This window comes from Lactuca serriola, chromosome 7 (assembly GCF_051521515.1).
Source record: "Lactuca serriola cultivar US96UC23 chromosome 7, Lser_US96UC23_V15, whole genome shotgun sequence".
NCBI classification, from domain to species: domain Eukaryota; kingdom Viridiplantae; phylum Streptophyta; class Magnoliopsida; order Asterales; family Asteraceae; genus Lactuca; species Lactuca serriola.
The window spans coordinates 195,224,049-195,246,344 of NC_136414.1; the positions used below are offsets into that span (position 1 = coordinate 195,224,049).

At 40.6% G+C, this 22,296-nt stretch overlaps 1 protein-coding gene across 1 annotated transcript; it reads right to left on the bottom strand.

Moving 5' to 3' along the window:
- Window positions 1-17,897: 17,897 nt before the first annotated feature.
- On the bottom strand, window positions 17,898-18,918 carry LOC145062169 (NEP1-interacting protein 2-like). The gene is made up of 3 exons (XM_079009797.1): window positions 18,743-18,918; window positions 18,501-18,652; window positions 17,898-18,409 (listed from the first exon to the last, which is right to left on the bottom strand). The coding sequence occupies exons 1-3, from the start codon at window positions 18,822-18,824 to the stop codon at window positions 18,029-18,031; spliced, it is 615 nt and encodes a 204-aa protein (XP_078865923.1). The 5' UTR covers window positions 18,825-18,918; the 3' UTR covers window positions 17,898-18,028.
- Window positions 18,919-22,296: the final 3,378 nt, after the last annotated feature.

Genomic DNA, 22,296 nt, shown 5'->3' on the forward strand with positions numbered 1-22,296 from the left:
ATGAGTTAATTGAGTAATAAAAATGAAGACTCTTCATTTTTATAACTCTTGTGCTCTTTTAATGGCTTTAATAAAAGTGTGACTTTTGATTTTTCATAACTTGAGGACAAGTTATGGACTCCATTAAAACACATTATGATCATGAATTAAACTACCATGAAGGTTACAAGCAATTTCTATGATCATCTAATCTTCATAAGTTCAAGAACATGAATATGAACACTTTCAAGAATCAAAAATTACACTTAAAACTTTGTAATTTTGATAACTGCCATTGCAAATGGATTAGCATAAACATCACACCATCTAAAACAAGTTTTCAAGTACCAAAACAGTTTAGGGTCATGTTTCTAGTCCATTTACAGCAAAAAAAGTCGAAAATCTACATTCTAAGGCTCCTACTCGTCGAGTGCACGAACCTACTCGGCGAGTAGGATGAATTTATGTAACACCCCGAGTTCAGAAGTGCAAGTTCAGGGTTCTTAGTGTAAATAAGGAAGTTCGACTCGGCGAGTCGAGTCGCGGTTCTGGTCGCATGTTAAAGTAACCAACACAGCGAGTCGGCGGCTGGACTCGGCGAGTTGGTGCTGGAATGAGAAAAACCCTAATCTTTGGGGTTGCCCCCTATTTAAAGGACTTTATGTCCTTCATCCAGACCCCTAATCCCCCAGAGAGTTCTAGAAGCCCTAATATCCGAGAGTGTGAGCTTGGAGAAGTGTTTGGAGCTTTGAGGAGTGAACTTTGTGAAGGGGACTTGTAGATCAAGAGGCTAGCACTAAGGATTTCATGTGAATCACGACCCCACTCCAGTTTGGGCACGTTTTGGGAGGTAATAAGCTGTTATCTTAACCTTTTCTTCTAGAATCATTCATATGTGGAGGCTAGGGCTTTCCTTGGTTAAGGAATTTTATTGTGGAAGCTAGATCTGAAGCTGAAACTTCAGATCTGAAGCTCTTTTGAGTCCTAAGCCCATAAAGTTTCCATTTCTTGCAAGGATGAGACTCTCCTAAGGTGTAAAGCTCCATTGGAAGCTTAGTTTGGTCATTTAGAGCCCCTAGAGCCTTGCATACACGTAAAGTTTGCAAATTTACGTGATAATCATGCCCCATAAGCTTGGATCTACAATATGGAGTTGTTGCATGGCTTAGAAAGCCACTGTATGGATTAAGAACTGAAGCGAATCGGCGAGTCACATGGGTGGACTCGACGAGTTGTATGAATATGTACATGGACTCGACGAGTTGGAAGAAAAACTCGGCGAGTCTGTTGAAGATTGCCTTGGACTCGGCGAGTCTGTTCTTGGACTCGACGAGTCTGGTCGAGAAGTCCTAACCTTTTTGGTTGAGCTGTGAATCGGTGAGTCGAGGGACGAATCGGTGAGTGGAGCACGAAGGGACTCGGAGCTTGTTGGACTCGACGAGTCTTGGGGCGACTCGGCGAGTTGAGTCGTGGCATGAGAGTTTCTAAGCATAGGAACTCGACGAGTCAACGGGTTGACTCGGCAAGTAGGGTCAACCAGGAAGGTTGACTTTGACTGAGGACTTTGACTTTGACAAAGGGTTGACCAGTTGACTTCCAAGGGCATTTTGGTAATTATTGGTGTTAATTAGTTTTGGTTATTTGGTAATGATCAGTGGTGGATTTCATGCTGGTGGTCGGAGCAGCGTGGCCTTATTTCTTCAAGTCGGCAGTTGCAGGTAAGTTATCCTCACTATATCTACAGGGTCTAAGGCACCAAGGCCGGCCCTTTATCAGATGGGAATCCGGGTAGTTGTTTGTTATGTTATTTCTTGGCTATGTATGCATCCGGGTAGTTAGGATGATATATATTAGAAACCTGGTTAAGGTCGGTATCCTGGTATATAGGATGATGCTATGCTAGTGACCGGTCAGGTCAGTATCATTGTTTGGATGTTGCTACGTTATGTGATCTGCTAGATCGGTTGATTAGTTGTGAATTGCTATATGATTATATGTTTATCTGCACGTGGTTGTTGGACTGGGGTTGGGTTGAGGCGAGTCCTGCTTCGTGCTGTAGGCCAACATACCCAGGGCGGACCGGTTAGACCGAAGGACTGGCGAGCAGTCCGGATAGGCTGAAGGCCCCAAGAGGGCGGACCAGACGTGTCGAGGCTCGGATAGTGGACCAAACAGAATGAAGGCCCGGTACGGGCGGACCAGTCACATTGTAGACTTGATATGCATGGCTGTTCTGTTTATGTTATCATATGATATGTGTATGGTATTGTGGTTGGTATTTTGGGGGTAACTCACTAAGCTTTCGGGCTTACAGTTTCAGTGTATTGTTTCTGGTACTTCAGGAGACCGTGGAAAGGTGAAGGCGTGACCGTATCGCTCCTCATCCTTATGTTATGATTTTTGGGATACTCTAATGGAAAATGATTTGAAAACATTTTGTAAACAATGCTATGTGGATTTTAATTATGATTGAAAAAGTTTAAATTTGGTATGAATTTGATGGATGTTACAAGTTGGTATCAGAGCCTTGGTTTGAGTGAATTGGAGGATCACTCGTGTGAAACCAGTCTCAAATCAAGGAGATTTTAATGGTTTTCAAAATAAAGGATGGAGGATGCAGAGGGTACGATCAGCCGGAGCCTATAAGTAAACCCCAAAATACCATGCTGTTATTTGATATTATGATATGTTAGAACAACATGCTAGTGCTAGGCTAGGGATCTTCAGGAATCAGATGATAGATTTGTCTGATTGGATGATGCCTATTAGCCTAGGGTTTCTTGTATGAGGAATTGACATCATAACTGCAGATGTTTAGTGTATGCATCACGGTTGTGCATAATAAAGACCTTATAGCCTGAGATTGTTGATTCGGCCTTTGGGTAGGATCGGATATTCGAGAGTTTATTGGGTCCAACGTTATGTGCAGCTAGCATGCATTAGCGCTGCATGGGATGATGGAAGTGTTTCATGGATGTGAGAGTCGTTATAAATGGTGAGTCTAGATGCGAGGTATTTGGTATTCCCCTAGAATGAGGGTTGAATGCATTTCCTATGTTGATGATATTGTTAGGGCGTTGTGGTGATACTTGAGACAAACATGGGTAGGTGTGGAAGGTAGTATGGGCCCGTACTACTAAAAGCATAAGACCCATACGCGTATCAAGGAAGTCACAACCCTAGGGTTTTGTTGAGAGCTAGTTCTCGGGGTTATCATGAGGAATGCATAATATCCTGTGGTGTATTTTCTGTATGGCGATTACAAGACGTCTCGGGGAAGGATCCGGTTCGGGATCGAGATCAGCAGAGGGTGATCAGGGTGGATCGGTACCACCTGGGGCCATTGGTCAGATGAGTACGGACGAGTTGGATGCCAAGATTCGTGAGATCCTGCATGATGAGATTGCTGCTATGTTCCGGGCTGAGTTGCCGGAGATGTTGGGTCGATCAAGACCGCCATGGTTAAGTACCTTGATGAGCGCTATGCAGCTCTTTCGGAGGCGGCTGCCGCGGCAGCTACAACGGCTGTAACAGTGGCAAGGGGGTGGAACCGGTCGAGGTTTTTAGTATCGGGACTTCGATAATACGAAGCCCCCTACTTTCGATGGAGTTCAGGATCCGATCGTTGCTATGAGGTGGTTGTCAGACGTGGAGGGTTGTTTCTTCACGTGTTCATGCCCTGCTGATCACAGGGTGAGGTGTGCTCTGAACCTTTTGAGGCTCGGGGCGAGGGATTGGTGGAGGTTGACTATGGGATCTTATTCAGATGCACAGCGGGCCACAGTTACTTGGGATCAGTTTCGGGAGATGTTCAGCACTTGATATGTTTCGAGGGTTGAGAGAGAAAGGTTGACTCAAGAGTTCTTGGAATTGAAGCAGGATTCAGAGTTGGTGACGGAGATCACTAGGATGTTCACTGAGAGGGCGATGTTTTTCCATGAGTTTACTTCGGAGCAGGCTCAGATGTCCCGATATCTGAGTATGCTCAAGAGGGATATCAGGCAGTTTGTGTCTACGCAGAGGTGCGAGACCTTGCTGGAGTTGCAGGAGGCCGCTCGGCGGTGTGAGTTGGAGATTGAGTTACAGTTGCGAAAGCAGAGGCAGGCCCTGGTGCAGTCGCAGCCAGCGCCGAAACGGTCCAAGACCGTTGATTCCAGGTTGGGAAGTCAGATCAGCCGCACTTGTGAGAAGTGCGGGAAGGGTCATATCGGAGTTTGTAGGTCCGGTGGTGTGTGCCACAAGTGTGGGAAAGAGGGGCATTATGCGAGGGATTGCTGTCAGTCAACCCCGATTCAGGATTTGAGGATATGTTATCACTGTCATCAGATTGGACACTTGAGGGTCAACTGTCCACAGCTCGTTGCATGACCGGTGCAGGCTCCAGCACCGACCACTTTGAGGACTACGGGAGGAGGTCAGGGTGGAGCGGAACCTCCGAGGGCTCAGGGACACTGGAAAGGAGTGATGACTATGTTCAGCTGGGGTTTTGCAGCTGGAAGTGAAATGGCTAATTGATGAATTGGATTGACATTTGGAAGGGAAAGGACTGTTCCCTCTCAGTTTCTCATGCCCAAATGAGTGAGCAGACTTGTGACCCGGGGGCAGGTTGTTCTCCAGCATTGGGGTCAGTTGGTTCCAGAGGTTTGCAACATTATTCGAGCGTCGGTAAGCGCAGGTGGGTCGACTTGGCATAAGTAAATGTGGAGTCCGGTTTGCCTTGGATGTCTTGCATCGGATGGTAAGGATTGATTGTACAATCTATTGCACATTGGGAGTGTAGATTATGTCTTGGGAGTAGTTGTATCCCAGTTTAGGGCAGAGGTTGTTTCAGCTGCTGCAGTTCAGCTATGGACGTTTGAGCTAATAATTGGGTAAGGGTGCGAACCCTGAAGAGACGGATTCTAGTGCCTAGGAGCGGGAAGTTTATTGGAACACCTTTGGAAAAAGGGGTATTATGGGGGAAGTCCGCGGGTAGGATTTCTCAGAATGGTCATTCAACATTTTCGGGACTCAGTGGTATTAGCAACCGTTCGTGATCAACGGACGGAAGCGCTAGCGGAAAGGGGTTCGTTAGCAAGGTATTAGTTGGAGCATTTATCTCTTGGCCTTCAAGGAATGAGTGTGGGGTCGCTCAAGCATTAGTGGGTGACGGGTTCTCTGGAGTTCAGCAAGTTCTCATCTGGTTCTTGGAGGTGTGTGATCATTCGGGATGGGCTAGTAATGGAACACTAGTGGGAAAGAGTTGGTCGGCCTCGGATCGGTCGTCGGGAAGTGAGAAGGATTGAGAATCCTCCAGTTTCCATGTATTATGAAGGCTTAGTCGAATCTAAGTGGGGGAGTGTTACCCCACGATGCGGATGTGGGAAGGGTTTTGAAACGGGAATAAGTTTCGTAACCCGATAGGGAGAATGGAGGCCCTAGTGGCTGCTTGGTTTAGGGTTGTGTGAGTCGGGGGTTCGGTAAAACTCCCCATTATGTGTATCACGTCTTCTCGGTAATTGAAAACAGAATTTAGGGATTTGGGTTGGAAGTCTGGTTATGTTTGAGTTAAGTTCGAATATTCGATCGAGGGTGTGCTCAACTCTGAGGGTTTTGGATTGATAGATTGAAGGTTTTGTTAGCTGCTAGGGCTCGATAGCATTGCAACACGGGTATGCGGGTTATTTAGCGTATGTGATAGACGCATAGGGAACGGAGCAGACCATGGGTTCAGATGAGGTAGTTGATCGATGTGAGGCCTGTGTTTAGGCCGGGGAAAAATTCAAGGGACGGATTCGGAGTTCGGAACCCCTAGAGGGCTAGAACAGACTGCATGGGAGAGATTCTCGGGAAGAATGGTTCAGGATGGCGTACGTCAGTTTTGAGCGGTCCGGATATACTGAAGGCCGGAAGGTGTACCAGTCAGGCCGAAGGCTCGGGGAATGGTCCAGATAGGCTGAAGGCCCAGGAGGGCGGTCCAGACATGCTGAAGGTTCCGAGAGTGGTCCAGATGGGCTGAAGGCCTGGAAAGGCGGTCCAGTCATGCTGAAGACTCTGTATGTGTTATTGGATCGGTATGTGGAGTATAAGTGAATAGGTCGCCATGAGATGGTAATCGATATGGTCTGGCCCCAAGTATTGATCATGATGATGGAGTCGGCTGGAGGCCGTGCGTGGGCTCAGTTAGTATGTGATCGGATTTTGAGTATATGGGAGTTCGAGAATAGCAGTTGCTCTACATGGATAGTGTAGAGTGGAGTTTAGCACAGTGGCACTTGCAAGTGTGGCAAGGATTGTTGAGTAGATTCCCTGGAAGGGGAAGGTATATAGCTCCAGAAGGAGTGTGGGTCCTCTGAAAGGAAAACAGTAGTGGGAATGGGTGATCGAAAGTACTTCAGTTATTGATAGTAAGCACTGGGGTTGTACCAAATATATGGGAGAACTTACGGGTTGGATGCCCGTTGAGGTTGTAGCAATGTTGGATAATGCGCATGCATGTTTTCAGTCTCCTTGGGAGAGGAGAAGGATAGTGGTTCCAGATTAGAGATTTGGACAAAGGAAGGTGAGACAGCAGGTTAACAGACTTGGGAGTAGTTTGGACCGGTGCTGAGGATTGTACAAGGATATTACAGTTGGAGGTCAAGGACCTAGAGGTCGTGATAGGGAGGTGTGAGTGGGTTGCACTCCGTTGAGTAGAACCGAGGAGTTCGGAAGGGATGCAATGATGAAGCCTTGGATTTTCAGTATGGTTGTGATCAGGAGGTTATGTATGTAGCGATAAATCATCCTGGAGATGTCTTAAGGTATCGGCAGTGTGTCGGGTTTTCTAGCCCGAGGATGTTAGAGCGGGTTCAACATGCGTGTGTGATTGCATGGGAGAGCTCATGGGAGTTGCTTAGGAGCTGAAGAATGTGCCATCCTGTCAGCTCGGAAAGAAACGAGTTGGATTCGGGAAGGAAAGCGAGATAAGTCCCAGAAGTGAATTCGATAAAGGATATGCCAGTCGAGGAAAGGGGTAGCAGCTTGGTATCGGGTCAGGACCCGGTGGTTCAGGGTGATATCTAGCTTTGTAAGAGTCAAGTGATTGTTGCGATCTGGAGTGATGAAGGTATCATCGGGGGATCATTGGGTAATAAGGGATTGTTATTATAGAAAGAAGCCGGTGGCCGACTTGAATCAGTTGTCGTAACTCTGGGAGGGAAGAGTTGGACTTTATAGAGGTTTAATAAGAAGTGTTCGGAGGAACCTGGGTCGATTGATACCAGGAGGTACATTATGGGAGTGTTATCTGGAATGGTGTGTTGCAGCAGGCTTCGAGGACGAAGCCTAATTTAAGTGGGAGAGAATTGTAACACCCTGAGTTCAGAAGTGAAAGTTTAAGGTTCTTAGTGTAAATAAGGAAGGTCGACTTGGCGAGTCGATGGGTAGACTTGGCGAGTCGAGTCGCGGTTCTGGTCGCATGTTAAAATGACCAACTCGGCGAGTCGGCGGCTGGACTCGGCGAGTTGGTGCTGAAATGAGAAAAACCCTAATCTTCGGGGTTGCCCCCCTATTTAAAGGACTTTATGTCCTTCACCCAGACCCCTAATCCCCCAGAGAGTTCCAGAAGCCCTAATATCCGAGAGTGTGAGCTTGGAGAGGTGTTTGGAGCTTTGAGGAGTGAACTTTGTGAAGGGGACTTGTAGATCAAGAGGCTAGCACCAAGGATTTTGTGTGAATCACGACCCACTCCAGTTTGGGCACGTTTTGGGAGGAAATAAGCTGTTATCTTAACCTTTTCTTCTAGAATCATTCATATGTGGAGGCTAGGGCTTTCCTTGGTTAAGGAATTTTATTGTAGAAGCTAGCTCGCTTGCCAATGGCTAAGCTGCAACAACCGGAACATCCCCTGTCCCCAAACTGGGTCACAAACTCTTCCCTGAAGCTTCTTAGATTCTCCAAGACTCTCACTGATTCGAGTATGGATCCTGTGCTTTCAGTAGTACGAGCCCAATACTACCTTCCACACCCATCCATACTTTCCTCAGCAATCCTCCCGGATCCTCCAAGTCACTTCCTCAACTGGTACACCCAAGTCCAGCTGAGCCTCACTACTAACTCACTGAAATATATCCTAGGCTTCCCTAGGCTCCCGAACTCACCTAGTCCTCAGCTGCTGAAAGATTCCCAGTAATGTCAACTAGCTACCTCATGACTATAGCCACATGCAACAGAGATTAGATAATCCTTCAAGTAACAGACTCATCCCTATAACGGTTAGACTCAAACGAGAGTTGCGCAATAGGATCAAATCTATCACTTTGAGATTATCCAGCCTGTGCCACGTGTGACTTAGCATATTCACTTAATAGCTAACTCACATCACTAAGAGTCCCACAAAGCACAAAGCAAGCAGCATTCAGACAATGGAAAATCTAACCAACATATTCCAATCAAATCATTTTATCCTCTAATCAGGAATCTGCACAATCAGGCATAACCTAAACAGGCTATCCTATCACTGACTGATCAGTACTAGCATGCAAGTCTACAAGCACATATAATAGGCATACAAGGCATCCTCCTAGATCCTTAGCCCTAATCTAGCATGCAGTTCTCATAAGCATATCATATCATAACATCTCATAACATATATGTATATCTTGGGGAAGACTTACTTGAGCTCGGCTGATTGCACGCATCACACACCTTGTTCTTTTAAAAGTTCTTTTCTCTTTTCAAACTTCTTTTGTAAAATGATTTTATTTTTGAAAATTTTCATACCAAGTCCTTAGTTTGAGTTCGGACACACCCAAGAGCGTGCCCGAATCCCTCAAACCAAGGCTCTGATACCAACTTGTAACATCCCAAAAATACAGGCCAAAATTTTCATTTTTAAATACGTCATTATAAAACCAACAGTGTGATAAAACATCTGTAATGCCATGTCATGTCAAAACCGAGTAGGAATAATCAAACGTTTTATCATAAAACAATATCAGAGTGTAATCCCAAAGATCTCATGTGCGGAAAACCATAGTGTGATGCGCTGCGATCAAGCCGGTTCCTTTCCTTTAAACACGAAGTACCTGAAACCAAAACTGAAAACTGTAAGCACAAAGCTTAGTGAGTTCCCCATCATACCACATACCATATAATCATATAATGTACAACTAGGAGATACGGGCCACACCCACACTCATGGAGGTACGGGCCTCGCCCACACTCCACTATCTCTGAGATAAGGGCCTCGCCCACACTCCACTATCTCTGAGATACGGGCCTTGCCCACACTCAGCTACTATCACAAATATCATAACACAAACATACTATCAGACATACCTGGGGTGTCCGAACTACCCTTCGGTCCTAACAACTGAACTTGGGGACTATTCCCCTCCTACTACCACTATCACATATAACATATCATGCCAACATATAAACATATCGTCACATGATGTCAGACATATCTGGGGTGTCTGACCTACCCTTCGGTCCTAACAACCGAACTCTACTACTATCACATATAACATATCATGCCAGCATATAACATATCAGGTAGTAGCAAACCTAGATGATATCACAAAGACAATCATCTAACATACAACTTCTACTGGTGGGCCGACATTATGGCCGTAGACCCACCGCTACTGGAAGGTAACTCACCTCACACTGCTGAAGTCCCGACAACACAATCCCACACTTGCTGAAGTCCCGCAGGCTCGACCCCAGCTGCTGGCTGACAGATTCCCGAACTGTCAACACCAAAATAACACCCAATTAATAATTGGGTCCCAATATATAACCATAAGTACATTCTCTGGGTAATTACTACATTAACCCTAGCTTGGCTTATTCAAGCCCAAGGCCCAATCCATAGGCCCAAAGTCAATTAGGAATCAAAGCCCAACACATGGGCTAATTTTCTAAATTGAGCCTAGGCCTATACATGGTCTCATTCTAAGGCCCAACACATATAATCATTAAGGCCCAAACTATATCCCATCTATGGTCCAATTTTCCAAATTGGGCCCAAGCCCCTTACATGGGCCTTACCCTCGGCCCATTAAATTACTCTAGACCATTTGCTTGATCTTGGATAGGCCATTTGATATCCCAATCATTAAGGCCCAATAGAAAGGCCCAACAATAAACCCAAATGAAATTAGGTTTTTACATAAAATGATGATTCGCGTTAAGTTTCCTACTTAACCCATTAAGCACTTAATCCTTTAAGGACTTAATCAATTAAGTCCCATATTGCTTAGATTAGTCTTTGCCAATGATTATTATTTAATATTCCAAGTTATTAATAAGTCCCGTGTGTCTCGATTAATTCCCCAAAATTAGGGTTTGGATGGCATTAGGGTTTTCCAAACCCTAATTAGGTTTCCAACCCAAATACTAGCCCGTTTATTAATTTGTTGGGCTTTTAGATCAATTAGGGCTTTATTGGGCCTATTAAGCCCACTAAAATATAAGTAAGCCCATTAGGGTTTTATTAGGTCCATTAGAGTCCATTAAGCTTCATTTGGCCCATTAGGGTTTCAAGCATCCCCAATCGAGTCAACTCACAAGACAAGCACACCGCCACCCGACACGGCGGCCGGTGGCGGCAGCCACCACCATACGGTGGTGGTTCGAGATTTCTATTATTATTCCATTTTCTAATTACATATTACAATGCTTAACCCCAAAATAACACAATAAATAAATAATAAATAAATAAAATCAACACAGCCACCTTGCGGTGGCCGACAGTGGCGAACGGCGGCAGCCACCACCACCTCATGGTGGTGGTGGGTCTCCTTTGGTCTTTCCGACTGAGCAAGGCACAAACGCACCATACAACACCCCCAACGTCTAATAACTCCACACGAAATCGGCTGGAACTAACACACACCAACTTTACACACATCCAGGCGAGAGGTACACCCAAAACAGCCACCATCAGCGGCGGAAGGCGGTGGTTTGCATCGACAGCCACCACCTCACGGTGGTGGAGAGTTTCCTTGAGTCTTGGCCTATCAACACAAGACCACCCAGGCATGATTGACGTGAACCCAGCACCAAAGCGCACCCCGACCTCAGCCACCCTCGTGGTGGCGCAAGGCGGTTGAGAAAGAACACCAGCCGCAACAGCCGCCCGGAGTGGCTGCTGCGGCGCCATTGCGGTTTACAGCCTCGTCGACGGGACATGGTAGAAGAGGAAGAAGGAACACGGAGAGGCGGCTCAGCAGCGACCTGCCAACGACAATAGCTATAACGGCTGGAGATGGTGGCTCGGTGGCGACGAAATTTCATCCGATCGGGGCGTGAGAGAGAGAGGAGACTGTATGATGGCGGCTGATGACTCCCATAGGATTAGGGTTCCTATAAAGGTTATATACCCGGGTCTCCAAAAGTTAATCCCATAATGACACTAACAGCCCCTCACTTCCAGATTTATTTTCAAACTCAATCCAATATTTACCCTTTCTACCCCAACATTATAAATCCATTACAACTCAGGTCCAATATTTACCAAACAGCCCCTTAGCCCCAAAATCTCTTTCAAAAGAAGTCCCAACAATTACCCAATAGCCCCTGCCTTCATAATTATTTACAAATGGGGTCCAGAACTTACACTTTTAACCCCCCCCCCCCCCAACTTCTAACATTATGACAATTAGCCCTTCGAAACCATCATTTGATATATAATTATTTATTTTAGGGCTACTATACATTCATTAATTAATTTATTTATTTAATAAATAAACAGAGTGTTACACCTAAGGTGTAAAGCTCCATTGGAAGCTTAGTTTGGTCATTTAGAGCCCCTAGAGCCTTGCATACACGTAAAGTTTGCAACTTTACGTGATAATCATGCCCCATAAGCTTGGATCTACAATATGGAGTTGTTGCATGGCTTAGAAAGCCACTGTATGGATTAAGAACTGAAGCGACTCGGCGAGTCACATGGGTGGACTCGACGAGTTGTATGAATATGTACATGGACTCGACGAGTTGGAAGAAAAACTCGGCGAGTCTATTGAAGATTGCCTTGGACTCGGCGAGTCTGGTCGAGAAGTCCTAACCTTTTTGGTTGAGCTGTGAATCGGTGAGTCGAGGGACGAATCGGTGAGTGGAGCAGGAAGGGACTCGGAGCTTGTTGGACTCGACGAGTCTTGGGGCGACTCGGCGAGTTAAGTCGTGACATGGGAGTTTCTAAGCATAGGAACTCGACGAGTCAACGGGTTGACTCGGCAAGTAGGGTCAACCAGGAAGGTTGACTTTGACTGAGGACTTTGACTTTGACAAAGGGTTGACCAGTTGACTTCCAAGGGCATTTTGGTAATTATTGGTGTTAATTAGTTTTGGTTATTTGGTAATGATCAGTGGTGGAGTTCATGCTGGTGGTCGGAGCAGCGTGGCCTTATTTCTTCAAGTCGGCAGTTGCAGGTAAGTTATCCTCACTATATCTACAGGGTCTAAGGCACCAAGGCCGGCCCTTTATCGGATGGGAATCCGGGTAGTTGTTTGTTATGTTATTTCTTGGCTATGTATGCATCCGGGTAGTTAGGATGATATATATTAGAAACCTGGTTAAGGTCGGTATCCTGGTATATAGGATGATGCTATGCTAGTGACCGGTCAGGTCAGTATCATTGTTTGGATGTTGCTACGTTATGTGATCTGCTAGATCGGTTGATTAGTTGTGAATTGCTATATGATTATATGTTTATCTGCACGTGGTTGTTGGACTGGGGTTGGGTTGAGGCGAGTCCTGCTTCGTGCTGTAGGCCAACATACCCAGGGCGGACCGGTTAGACCGAAGGACTGGCGAGCAGTCCGGATAGGCTGAAGGCCCCAAGAGGGCGGACCAGACGTGTCGAGGCTCGGATAGTGGACCAAACAGAATGAAGGCCCGGTACGGGCGGACCAGTCACACTGTAGACTTGATATGCATGGCTGTTCTGTTTATGTTATCATATGATATGTGTATGGTATTGTGGTTGGTATTTTGGGGGTAACTCACTAAGCTTTCGGGCTTACAGTTTCAGTGTATTGTTTCTGGTACTTCAGGAGACCGTGGAAAGGTGAAGGCGTGACCGTATCGCTCCTCATCCTTATGTTATGATTTTTGGGATACTCTAATGGAAAATGATTTGAAAACATTTTGTAAACAATGCTATGTGGCTTTTAATTATGATTGAAAAAGTTTAAATTTGGTATGAATTTTATGGATGTTACAATTTACACATGAACTCAGCGAGTCCGCCCATGGACTCGGCGAGTTCAACAGGCAGATTGCACAAAATCGATTTTTTTCAACAATTTTGCACAAATAACAAACAAACAAGCCTAGGCTCTGATACCACTAATAGGTTTTGAGCATTCTAACACTTCCTAAGTGTACATACAACCCTAATAACCTTGGATCTATGTTTGTCTAATTATCATGCAAAGTTGAATTCCAAGGTTATATTCCTACCTAGCATACATGGGGAACAATTTTTAACTTGAATGAAAGATAGAATAACTTACCTTGTTGGTACTTATGATCCTTGAAACCTTGTGAGCCTAGCACCCCAAGTGTGATGCCTCAAATGCTTCACACAACACCAAATGCTTTTGGAATGACGTTAGAGAGAATACACACTTCTAAAATCGGCCTAGCCCTCTTGTTTCTTATGTGTAGCCGATTTTGATGGAGAATGGGTTTCTTATATAGTGTTGACACATCTAGGGTTACACCATGTAAACCCTAATGTGTCATGACTCTTCATTTCCATGACCTATGGGTTTGTAACTCCCATGGAGCATCCTATGGGTGGAACCCAACGTGATAATCCATGGAGCCTCTTAGCCCACTATACAAGTTATGGATGATTTACATAATCAACCCATATATTTAATTAGATATCTTTTGACCACTTAATTAATTATAAATTAATTCTTGATCAAACTAATTAAATAATATTATTAATATATTAGAACTTATAATATATTAATAATCCACAAGTGTTATTTCTCACATTTAGTCTATCCAATTGCATGGTGCCATGCAACCCAAATGGACCATGCCAGGTCGGGTCAAGTACATACCAGAAATAGTTATGGACTTAGACACCTTATCCAACACATACCAGTTATAGTTATGGGCTTAGACACCAAATCCAACACTTTGGACTCTAGGGACCTCACAAGGTCCAGATCTGAAGTCTCAATCTCTTGGTAAGCTCAACACACTCAAAGCCTCAAGGAAAGATGGAATAAGCCCTAAAACTCCATAAAATGAGATCTAATCAAACTAATGAGCAAGGTAGAGACTTTTTACCTTCAACAGAAGCTCTAGATGAAATAACACCATATACATCAGTCTCTTCTCGTTCCTTGCTTTGATACTCCACTCTTATCTTCAAAAGTGCACTAAAATGACCAAAGATTCTCTCTCTCTCTTTCTCTCTCTCTCTCTCTCTCTCTCTCCCCCCCTTTCTCTCTCTTAGCTCAATATAGGCGATTAGGGTTTCACATAGGGGAGTAAGGTGGCTGGTAAGACGGAAATGGGGGCTTAAGGTCCTTTAAATAGGACCCAACCCCGAAGATAGGGCTTCCTTTCACAGCACCAACTCGCCGAGTTGGTCTCTCCGACTCGTCGAGTTGGTCATAAAACCCACGTGGTCAATTCGCCTCTACTCGACGAGTTGGGGCATCCAACTCGTCGAGTTGCTCAAACAACTCATAAATAAATATATAAATATTATACCTGAGATCGGGATGTTACATATAATAATTATTTATTTATATTTTTTATTTGTCATAACTTTAATAACATTATACTTATTTATATTGATTTTGCTTTGAAGCTTTGTTTTCGGCCTCACTAGTTTGATTGCTTGTGTTCCGTCCCTGAACCCAACGCACTCAAGCACCAAGTAAAAGAAAAGAGATGGCAACGGCCAAATGATGGGTACCTGAAGAAGTGTTAGTATTGGCACAATCATGGAACGATATTTCAGAAGATGAAAAGACATGAAAGACAAAAAAACATAACCATTTTTGGAGGCGAGTTACAAAAAGGTTCTACAAAGGAATGAATCTTCTAGAATATCGTTCAAAACACCAAGTGTACTCCAAATGGGGTAAGACAAACAAAGAAATCATGTTGTTTATTGATTTATATAACAACATGAAATGTCAATGGAAAAGTAGAGAGAGTGATGAAATGATTTTGAAGAAAACTCTAAAAGTGTACCATCAAAAAAATAAGAAGGCGTTCAAGTTTATTGAGTTTTGAAATATCATAAAAGATAACAAAAAATGGAAAATGTGCAAAACATCTGACGAACATATCAATAGAGGTTCAAAGCTCTCAAGAACATCTGAATATGACCACACTACATCAGATGCTCGTGTTGGGTTCGACCTCAACGATGATGAATCCGTTCAAGTTACACCATCTTTCCGACCAATGGGATGAGACAAAACAAAAGGCAAAGTCAAATGCAAAACGATAGATTCCGATGACTTGAACTAAACAGGGGATGATATGAATGATATAAAACAAAGAAAGATTTTTTTTGGCAAATTGCTTCCGAAAGAGAGCTTCGAAGACAAAGAAATAGTGACATGCAAATACTAATGATGGACACATCGCGCATGACCGAGGATGAACTTGAAATTGATTTGACGATGAAGATCGACGTTAAAAAACGTTACGTCAAGTAGGTTTAAAATTTCTAGCTATTTTTAATTGTTTGTTTGTTGTGTGTGTTATTTATTTACATTTTTTTTTTATTTTTTAGGTTTAAAATTTCTAGTTTTTTATTTTATTTCTAAGTGTTTAGATTTTTTTTAATGTCATGTTTTTTATTTTTTTTATATAGTACAACGTAAGATTTTTTTTTTATTATTTTTTTAAATTTTGATGTAACGAAATGTTATGTTTATTTTATTAACTGAAATTTTTATTTAAATTAAATTGTTAAAAAAAATATAACATCACATCTACCGGCTTGTGTGCGGCAAAAACCACACTTTTATGTTAAAAAAAACTAGCCGTCTACCCGCGCAAAGCAGCGGGCGGCGAATAATTTGATCTCTTTAGAGTTAAAACCATTTTGTGTTCACTTCGAGAAATGAATATTAAATGACATCTATTTTTCAAGAGCATTACCATACCATATTAAAGGGGTGTTTGGCTAAGGTTTTTTAAAACAACTTATTAGGTTCCACATCACTATAAGTTAAAAAAGTATTTAGATTAAAATAACTTATTCCGGTGGGGAACCTCTAATACGTCATTTTTTCATAAGTTACCCTACACTTACTTATTAACTTATAAGCTAATAAACTAATAAGCAATACGTTTTTTTGCCAAACACACCCTAAATGGTTATTACTTCCATTTATACGTACCCAAACCACTTGTACTGTTTATCGTCTTTTTTTTTTTCCGTTTTCCTTAATTCCTTTATTAATTTAATGTCCTACTAAGTAAAATGCTAAAATATATAAATAATAGTTTATAAAAATAAACCTTTAGAATATTAGGTGTTGTGATTCAAAAGTCGATAAATAGGCCTTTGAGAAGGCCAAAATACTCAGGTGTCAACTTGTTCATTGTGATTTTAAACCAAGTTTGGTCACAAATTAAAACATTTTGATTTAGGTTCTCGAAACCTTAAAATATTGAACAAAATCTATATAGAACCTTATAATAAGGACAATAATCACCGTAATCAGGAAGTCCATGTGATGAAACTTGATAATATAAGGACCAATGATGAAAAATGTTTCATTTTTAGACTAAACAAGATGAAAAATATACAAACTATCTTAATCATGTCAAATCTTGTGTTTAATCGTTCTTTATTGCAAAAGTAAGATGCCAAAATATACAAATTAATGATAATACAATACTCTAACTGACCCTCTTGTTTGAGTTCTTTGAACCTGCAAAGCCAACACATTAAAGAAACATAGTAAAAACCTTTTTAGGAACAAACCTGATATAATAAAGCCTTCACCCAATATATTTATAAGATAAAAATACAAAAAGTTAAAAATGATGAAATCAATTACAAGTAAGGATTAAATTAAAAACCTGTTAAGAAAGAGCCATTTGCAGGAGGGATATTTGAATCAACATGTATTTTCTGATGGTTTCAAATTTTGAATTATCCGAAATTCAGGGAATGAGATAGAATTTGTTGAGAAATATAAGGATTCAAAACTCATGTTAAAATTTAATATTATTTTATTGATGACTACTTGTACTATTAGCTTAATGATTTGAACGTCTTAAAAAAATAATATTATTATATTCAATTTATTTTTAGAAATAATGGGATTTCTTTTATAAGATAGTAAAGATATGATAAAAGCACACCAATCCTCCGACCTTAACCATCAATTCTTTTAATGGGATGCTCCATAATTATCATTTGAAGTTAAATCTTAAAAAACTTCGTGGGTTCGGCTCCTAAACTAAAGACATGACCTTGCAATTAAGCCACACCTCCAATTATTTACAGCCTTTGTTTTAATACATAAAAATCATGTACAGTTCAACTTAACATTGAAAATGATTTATATCTAACATCATCAAAATTCAACGGCCGAAAAACGAGGTCATGCCATCATTTTCTTCGCATGCACGTATCTGAATATTAACTTAACCTTCAATGTATTTTTAATCATTAACAAAATAATAGAATTATTAAACTAGTTTAGGCGTGTCTATTTTGTCATTTTTAAATCCATTTTATTTTAATTTATAAATTGCTAAAAAAAATCGCATATTCTCGATTTTATGATTCATACTAGAAAAAACAAAATCCCACGGTTCACGTTTTCATGTTGCGTCATTTTAAGTGGCATACTTTCATTTATTACTTACTCACTCTCTGTTAGTATTACGTCAGCATTTAATATACATTTAAATTTAGATGCATCCTTTAAAAATAGACTGAATATAGTGTATATAATATACTGTAAACTCTTATATATATTAATTATAAACAAGAAATTGTCTCAAATAATGCAACATGTTTATGCCCTTATTTTAATTCTGTTATAATTGTATTAGACAAATGAACATTAAACGTTAAACGTCCCTTCTACAGATGGGGCAAGAACCCTGCCTAATAAGCCATTCGTCTATGCATTCTAAGTGAAATACATGTCTGCAACTTGGTAGCTCTCTTCCTTCTTCTTCCTTTTCAAAATCCTGCAAACAAATCGCACAGTTTATATCATTGAATTCATCTTCCCTTTGATTAATCTTAGTTCGATTTGCAAATCGGCATTTTGGTAATCTGCTAAAAGCATCTTCCGATAATCCTCTTGTCCCAGTGGTTTCAATGTCGAACATGTCAACCAAACTCATCTCGATTGCATTCGTCTGCCATTGATAAGCTTTAAGCATAGCTGGACTAACCCACTCAACGAACACTTTCCCATTTAGAAGACTACACAGCAGTGCTACCTGTATAACAACCACAAGTTCGTTAATTGCTGCTTAAGCACAATTGACAATACAACTTAAACTGCACAAAGTACAAACGAAAGTCAAAAACCTTCGAAAATGGTTCGCCATTAGCCATCATATCCATGATCTGTAACGCTGTGATCGCACCAGTGACTGCACCCACACCGGCTCCACGAAGTAGCCCCGTTTCCGTCGTTTGCCCTTTGATTGCGCCGGTGATTATTCCGATAAGTGCTCCTCCTGCATCGTATACTCAATTTCGTAAATGAAATTTCTGAATCGGATTGTGAAATTGGATTTAGGGGAAGAATGAAGAATGAAGAAACGAACCTAATGCGAAGGCGCAAGTGAGAAACGCTGAGAAGATTCTGTTGATAAGATTTAGAAGAGTCTCGATTTGGAAATCAGGCATGGTGTTCGCCGGCTGGAGTAAGATGCGGGAGGAACGGAGGGGATCGGTGGAGGTGGGAATAACGTAGAAGAATGGAGTGGATTGGCATTGAAAAGGAGAAGGGAACGCATTTATAGGGGAAGAGAGAGTATAGAAAACAGAGGAAAAGGCATTTAATATCGAAGATAGTTTTCAATCTCTGTAAATTTATTGAATGAAACGTATTTTATTTTATGTTGTGAAAATATCATGTATCTACTTAAGTTGATATGTTACTTTTAAAATTCATATTTATAAACATATACTCCCTCTGTTTTACTAATATTTTTGTATATTGATAAAAAAACACACAGATTAAAAAAACATTAATTACTATTAATTTTATTTAATAAATGTTTATTTTATTTTGAATTATTTTGCAAAATAATAATTTTACTAGGTGTCAGACCCGTGTAATATACGGGTTGATTTAAAAAAAGATTAGACATTAAAATGTAAACATAAAATATTTTCTAATGTACAACTTTAGAATAAGAAAGGAAGAAACTATTTCAATTTAATATCATATATATATGATATATGATATTAAATACTTACATATATAAGTATATATGATTTTAATTTTAAAAATTGAAACAAACCAAAAATTGACAAGTGGATAATATTTATTTCAAAAATACCACAAAATGACAAGTGTCAAAACTCATAAGAGATTGACATGTGGCAAAAAAAAAAAACCTTCATTTATTAAGGAAGATTTAATAGTTTTGTCATTATTTTGCATTTAATGTTCCAATAACATTAAATGATTAGTTAGTTAAGTAATAATAAGGGTATTTTGGTAAAAATATTATTTATTTTTAGAAATTGACTATTATTTTAGGACAAACCAAAAATGAAAGATTGACTATAATTTTGAGACGGAAAAAATATTATTAACTTCCCGTTAGAAACCAAGGTCGTTGGTAGTTTTTTTTTTTTTTTTTTGGCATTTTTATTCTTCTTATTTTTTTATTCTGTTTTAGTCTATACCTGTCAAGTTTAATCACCGTAAAATTTTTATTTTATATTTTATCATTGCTTTGCAATTTCAATCACTGTCAACGGTTACTATGACAATTTTAGTCCTCACCTTAAAGCTTTTTAAAATTTCAATTTCATCCCCCATTTTATTAAAGTTTGTTTATATAATATGAATTTTCTATAGTTACCATCCCTTAACTCTAAATATTATTTTTGTCTCTTCAACTTTAAACTTTATAAAATGTCATTTTCATCCCCTCGACTTTCTAAATTTTCGTGTTTATCTTATACATCGACAATTTTGTCAGTGGTATCGACATTGTATATTTATCAATTAAAAAATACAACGTTATCTAACTTTTATCAATACAATTGTCAAAATTCAATTTACAAAACATAATGGCGTCGTCGCAACATGCAATAGGAAAAATACTAGTTATAAATTTAGAATCAAATAAAAAGTTTGTTACCTTAAAAAAATGATTCTTGATAATTGGTTTTTAGTTATTTACCCTTATCTATTCTTAGAATGATTAGACCGGAGGATACTCCACATCACGGTGGGCTATGTGTCACCTGTGGTGGAGTAGTTAACACGCCATCACCTATATATGTGGTAGTGCGGTGGAGCCGCCACAAGAGGGAAGATTACCACACCCAAAAACCCAACAAACATATACCAACGTTCAAATTAACGACTACTTTTCAAAATCTATTTTTTTTTCCTTTTAAAAAAGACTATAAATACCATACTCCATTTCATACATTTCACACCATCACAATACATTTAATTCATACAAAATGTAACGTCTAATTTTCACAAAAGAAATCCTTTTTAATTAAGGTAAAACACCAATGTTGCTAATAAGTGTTTTCAATCACGTCTTTGCCTTCACACGATCATCAAATGTACTTGAAACACATTTAATCCACAACTATAAACCAAAGCTTAGTGAGTTCCCTCAAAATACCACACACCACAATATACATACAATGCATGCACACATGAGCATCCAGTCTAACTGGATCGTCTCACAAAGTCTACAATACACCTGGACCGATCTCCTGAGCCTCAAGTCTGAATGGACCGCATTGCAAGGCCTACAGTACACTTAGACTGCTCTCATTGGCCTCCAGTCCATGACTGACCCGTCTTCCTGAAACATCCCAAAAACACGGTCCAAAAATTTCATTTTGAAACTTATTATAAAACCATAATTCACCCAATACCATAAAGAAAACCATACATCATGTATCTCAAAACATCGTATAAAATACTATGACAAAACATATGATAAAATATCAGAGTCTCAAAACAATCCCAGGCTGAATGTTGTGGTGTGTGCCATGCGATCATCCCGAGCCCTTCCCTTAGCTACCGGTGGTACCTGAAAACAAAACTGAAACTGTAAGCACGAAGCTTAGTGAGTCTCCCCAAGCTACCACATATCATACAAATTTCATACAACTAGAAGACACAGGCCCTGTCCACTCTCATGGAGATTCGAGCCCCGCCCATACTCCGCTGTCTAGGAGAGTCGGGCCCCTCCCACACTCCACTACTAACATACGTACAAGTTGTTGGATTAATGTCTAAGTCCATAACTATAATTGGTAAGACTTGACCTGACCCGGCATGGTCCATTTAGGTTACATGACATCATGCATTTGGATAGACTAAAATGAGAGAAATAACACTTAAGGTTGGTTAATATATTATAAGTTCTAATATATTAATATGATTATTTAATTAGTATTGATCAAGAATTAATCTAGAATTAATTAAGTGATCAAAAGAAGACTGATTAAATATATGGGTTGATTGTGTAAATCATCCATAATTGTATAGTGGGCTAAGACTCAATGGATTGTCAAGTTGGGCTAAAACCCATAAGATGCTCCGTCGTATATTTGAACCCATGGATCAAAGGAAATGGAAAGCCATGACAATTAGGGTTTACCCTAATTGTCGCTAACTATATAAGCATCTTATTGTTGACAAAATCGGCGACTAGAGTATATGTGAAAGGGCTAGCCGATTTTTATGAAGTGTGGATTTCTCTATAATCTATTCCAAGTGTATTTGGTGTTGTGTGAACCATTTGAGGTGTCACACTTGGGGCACTAGGCACTCAAGCTTCATGATGACATTCTACATCAAAGAGGTATGTAATTCTAACTTGATATATTCATATGAATCAATGTTATTATGCTAGTTAGGATGAATACCTTGGAAAGTTCATATGTGCATGTATAATAGAGAAAACGTAGATCCAAGGTATTTAGGGGTGCATGTACACTTAGGAGTGTTAGAATGCTCAAAACCCAACAATGGTATCAGAGACTAGGGCTGTTTTCGATTATACTTGATGCAAACTGATTTTTCGAAGCCAAGAATCTGTCAGGACCTGAAACTCGACGAGTTCATGTGTCAGAGCATGAACTCGACGAGTTCCATGAAGAACTCGAT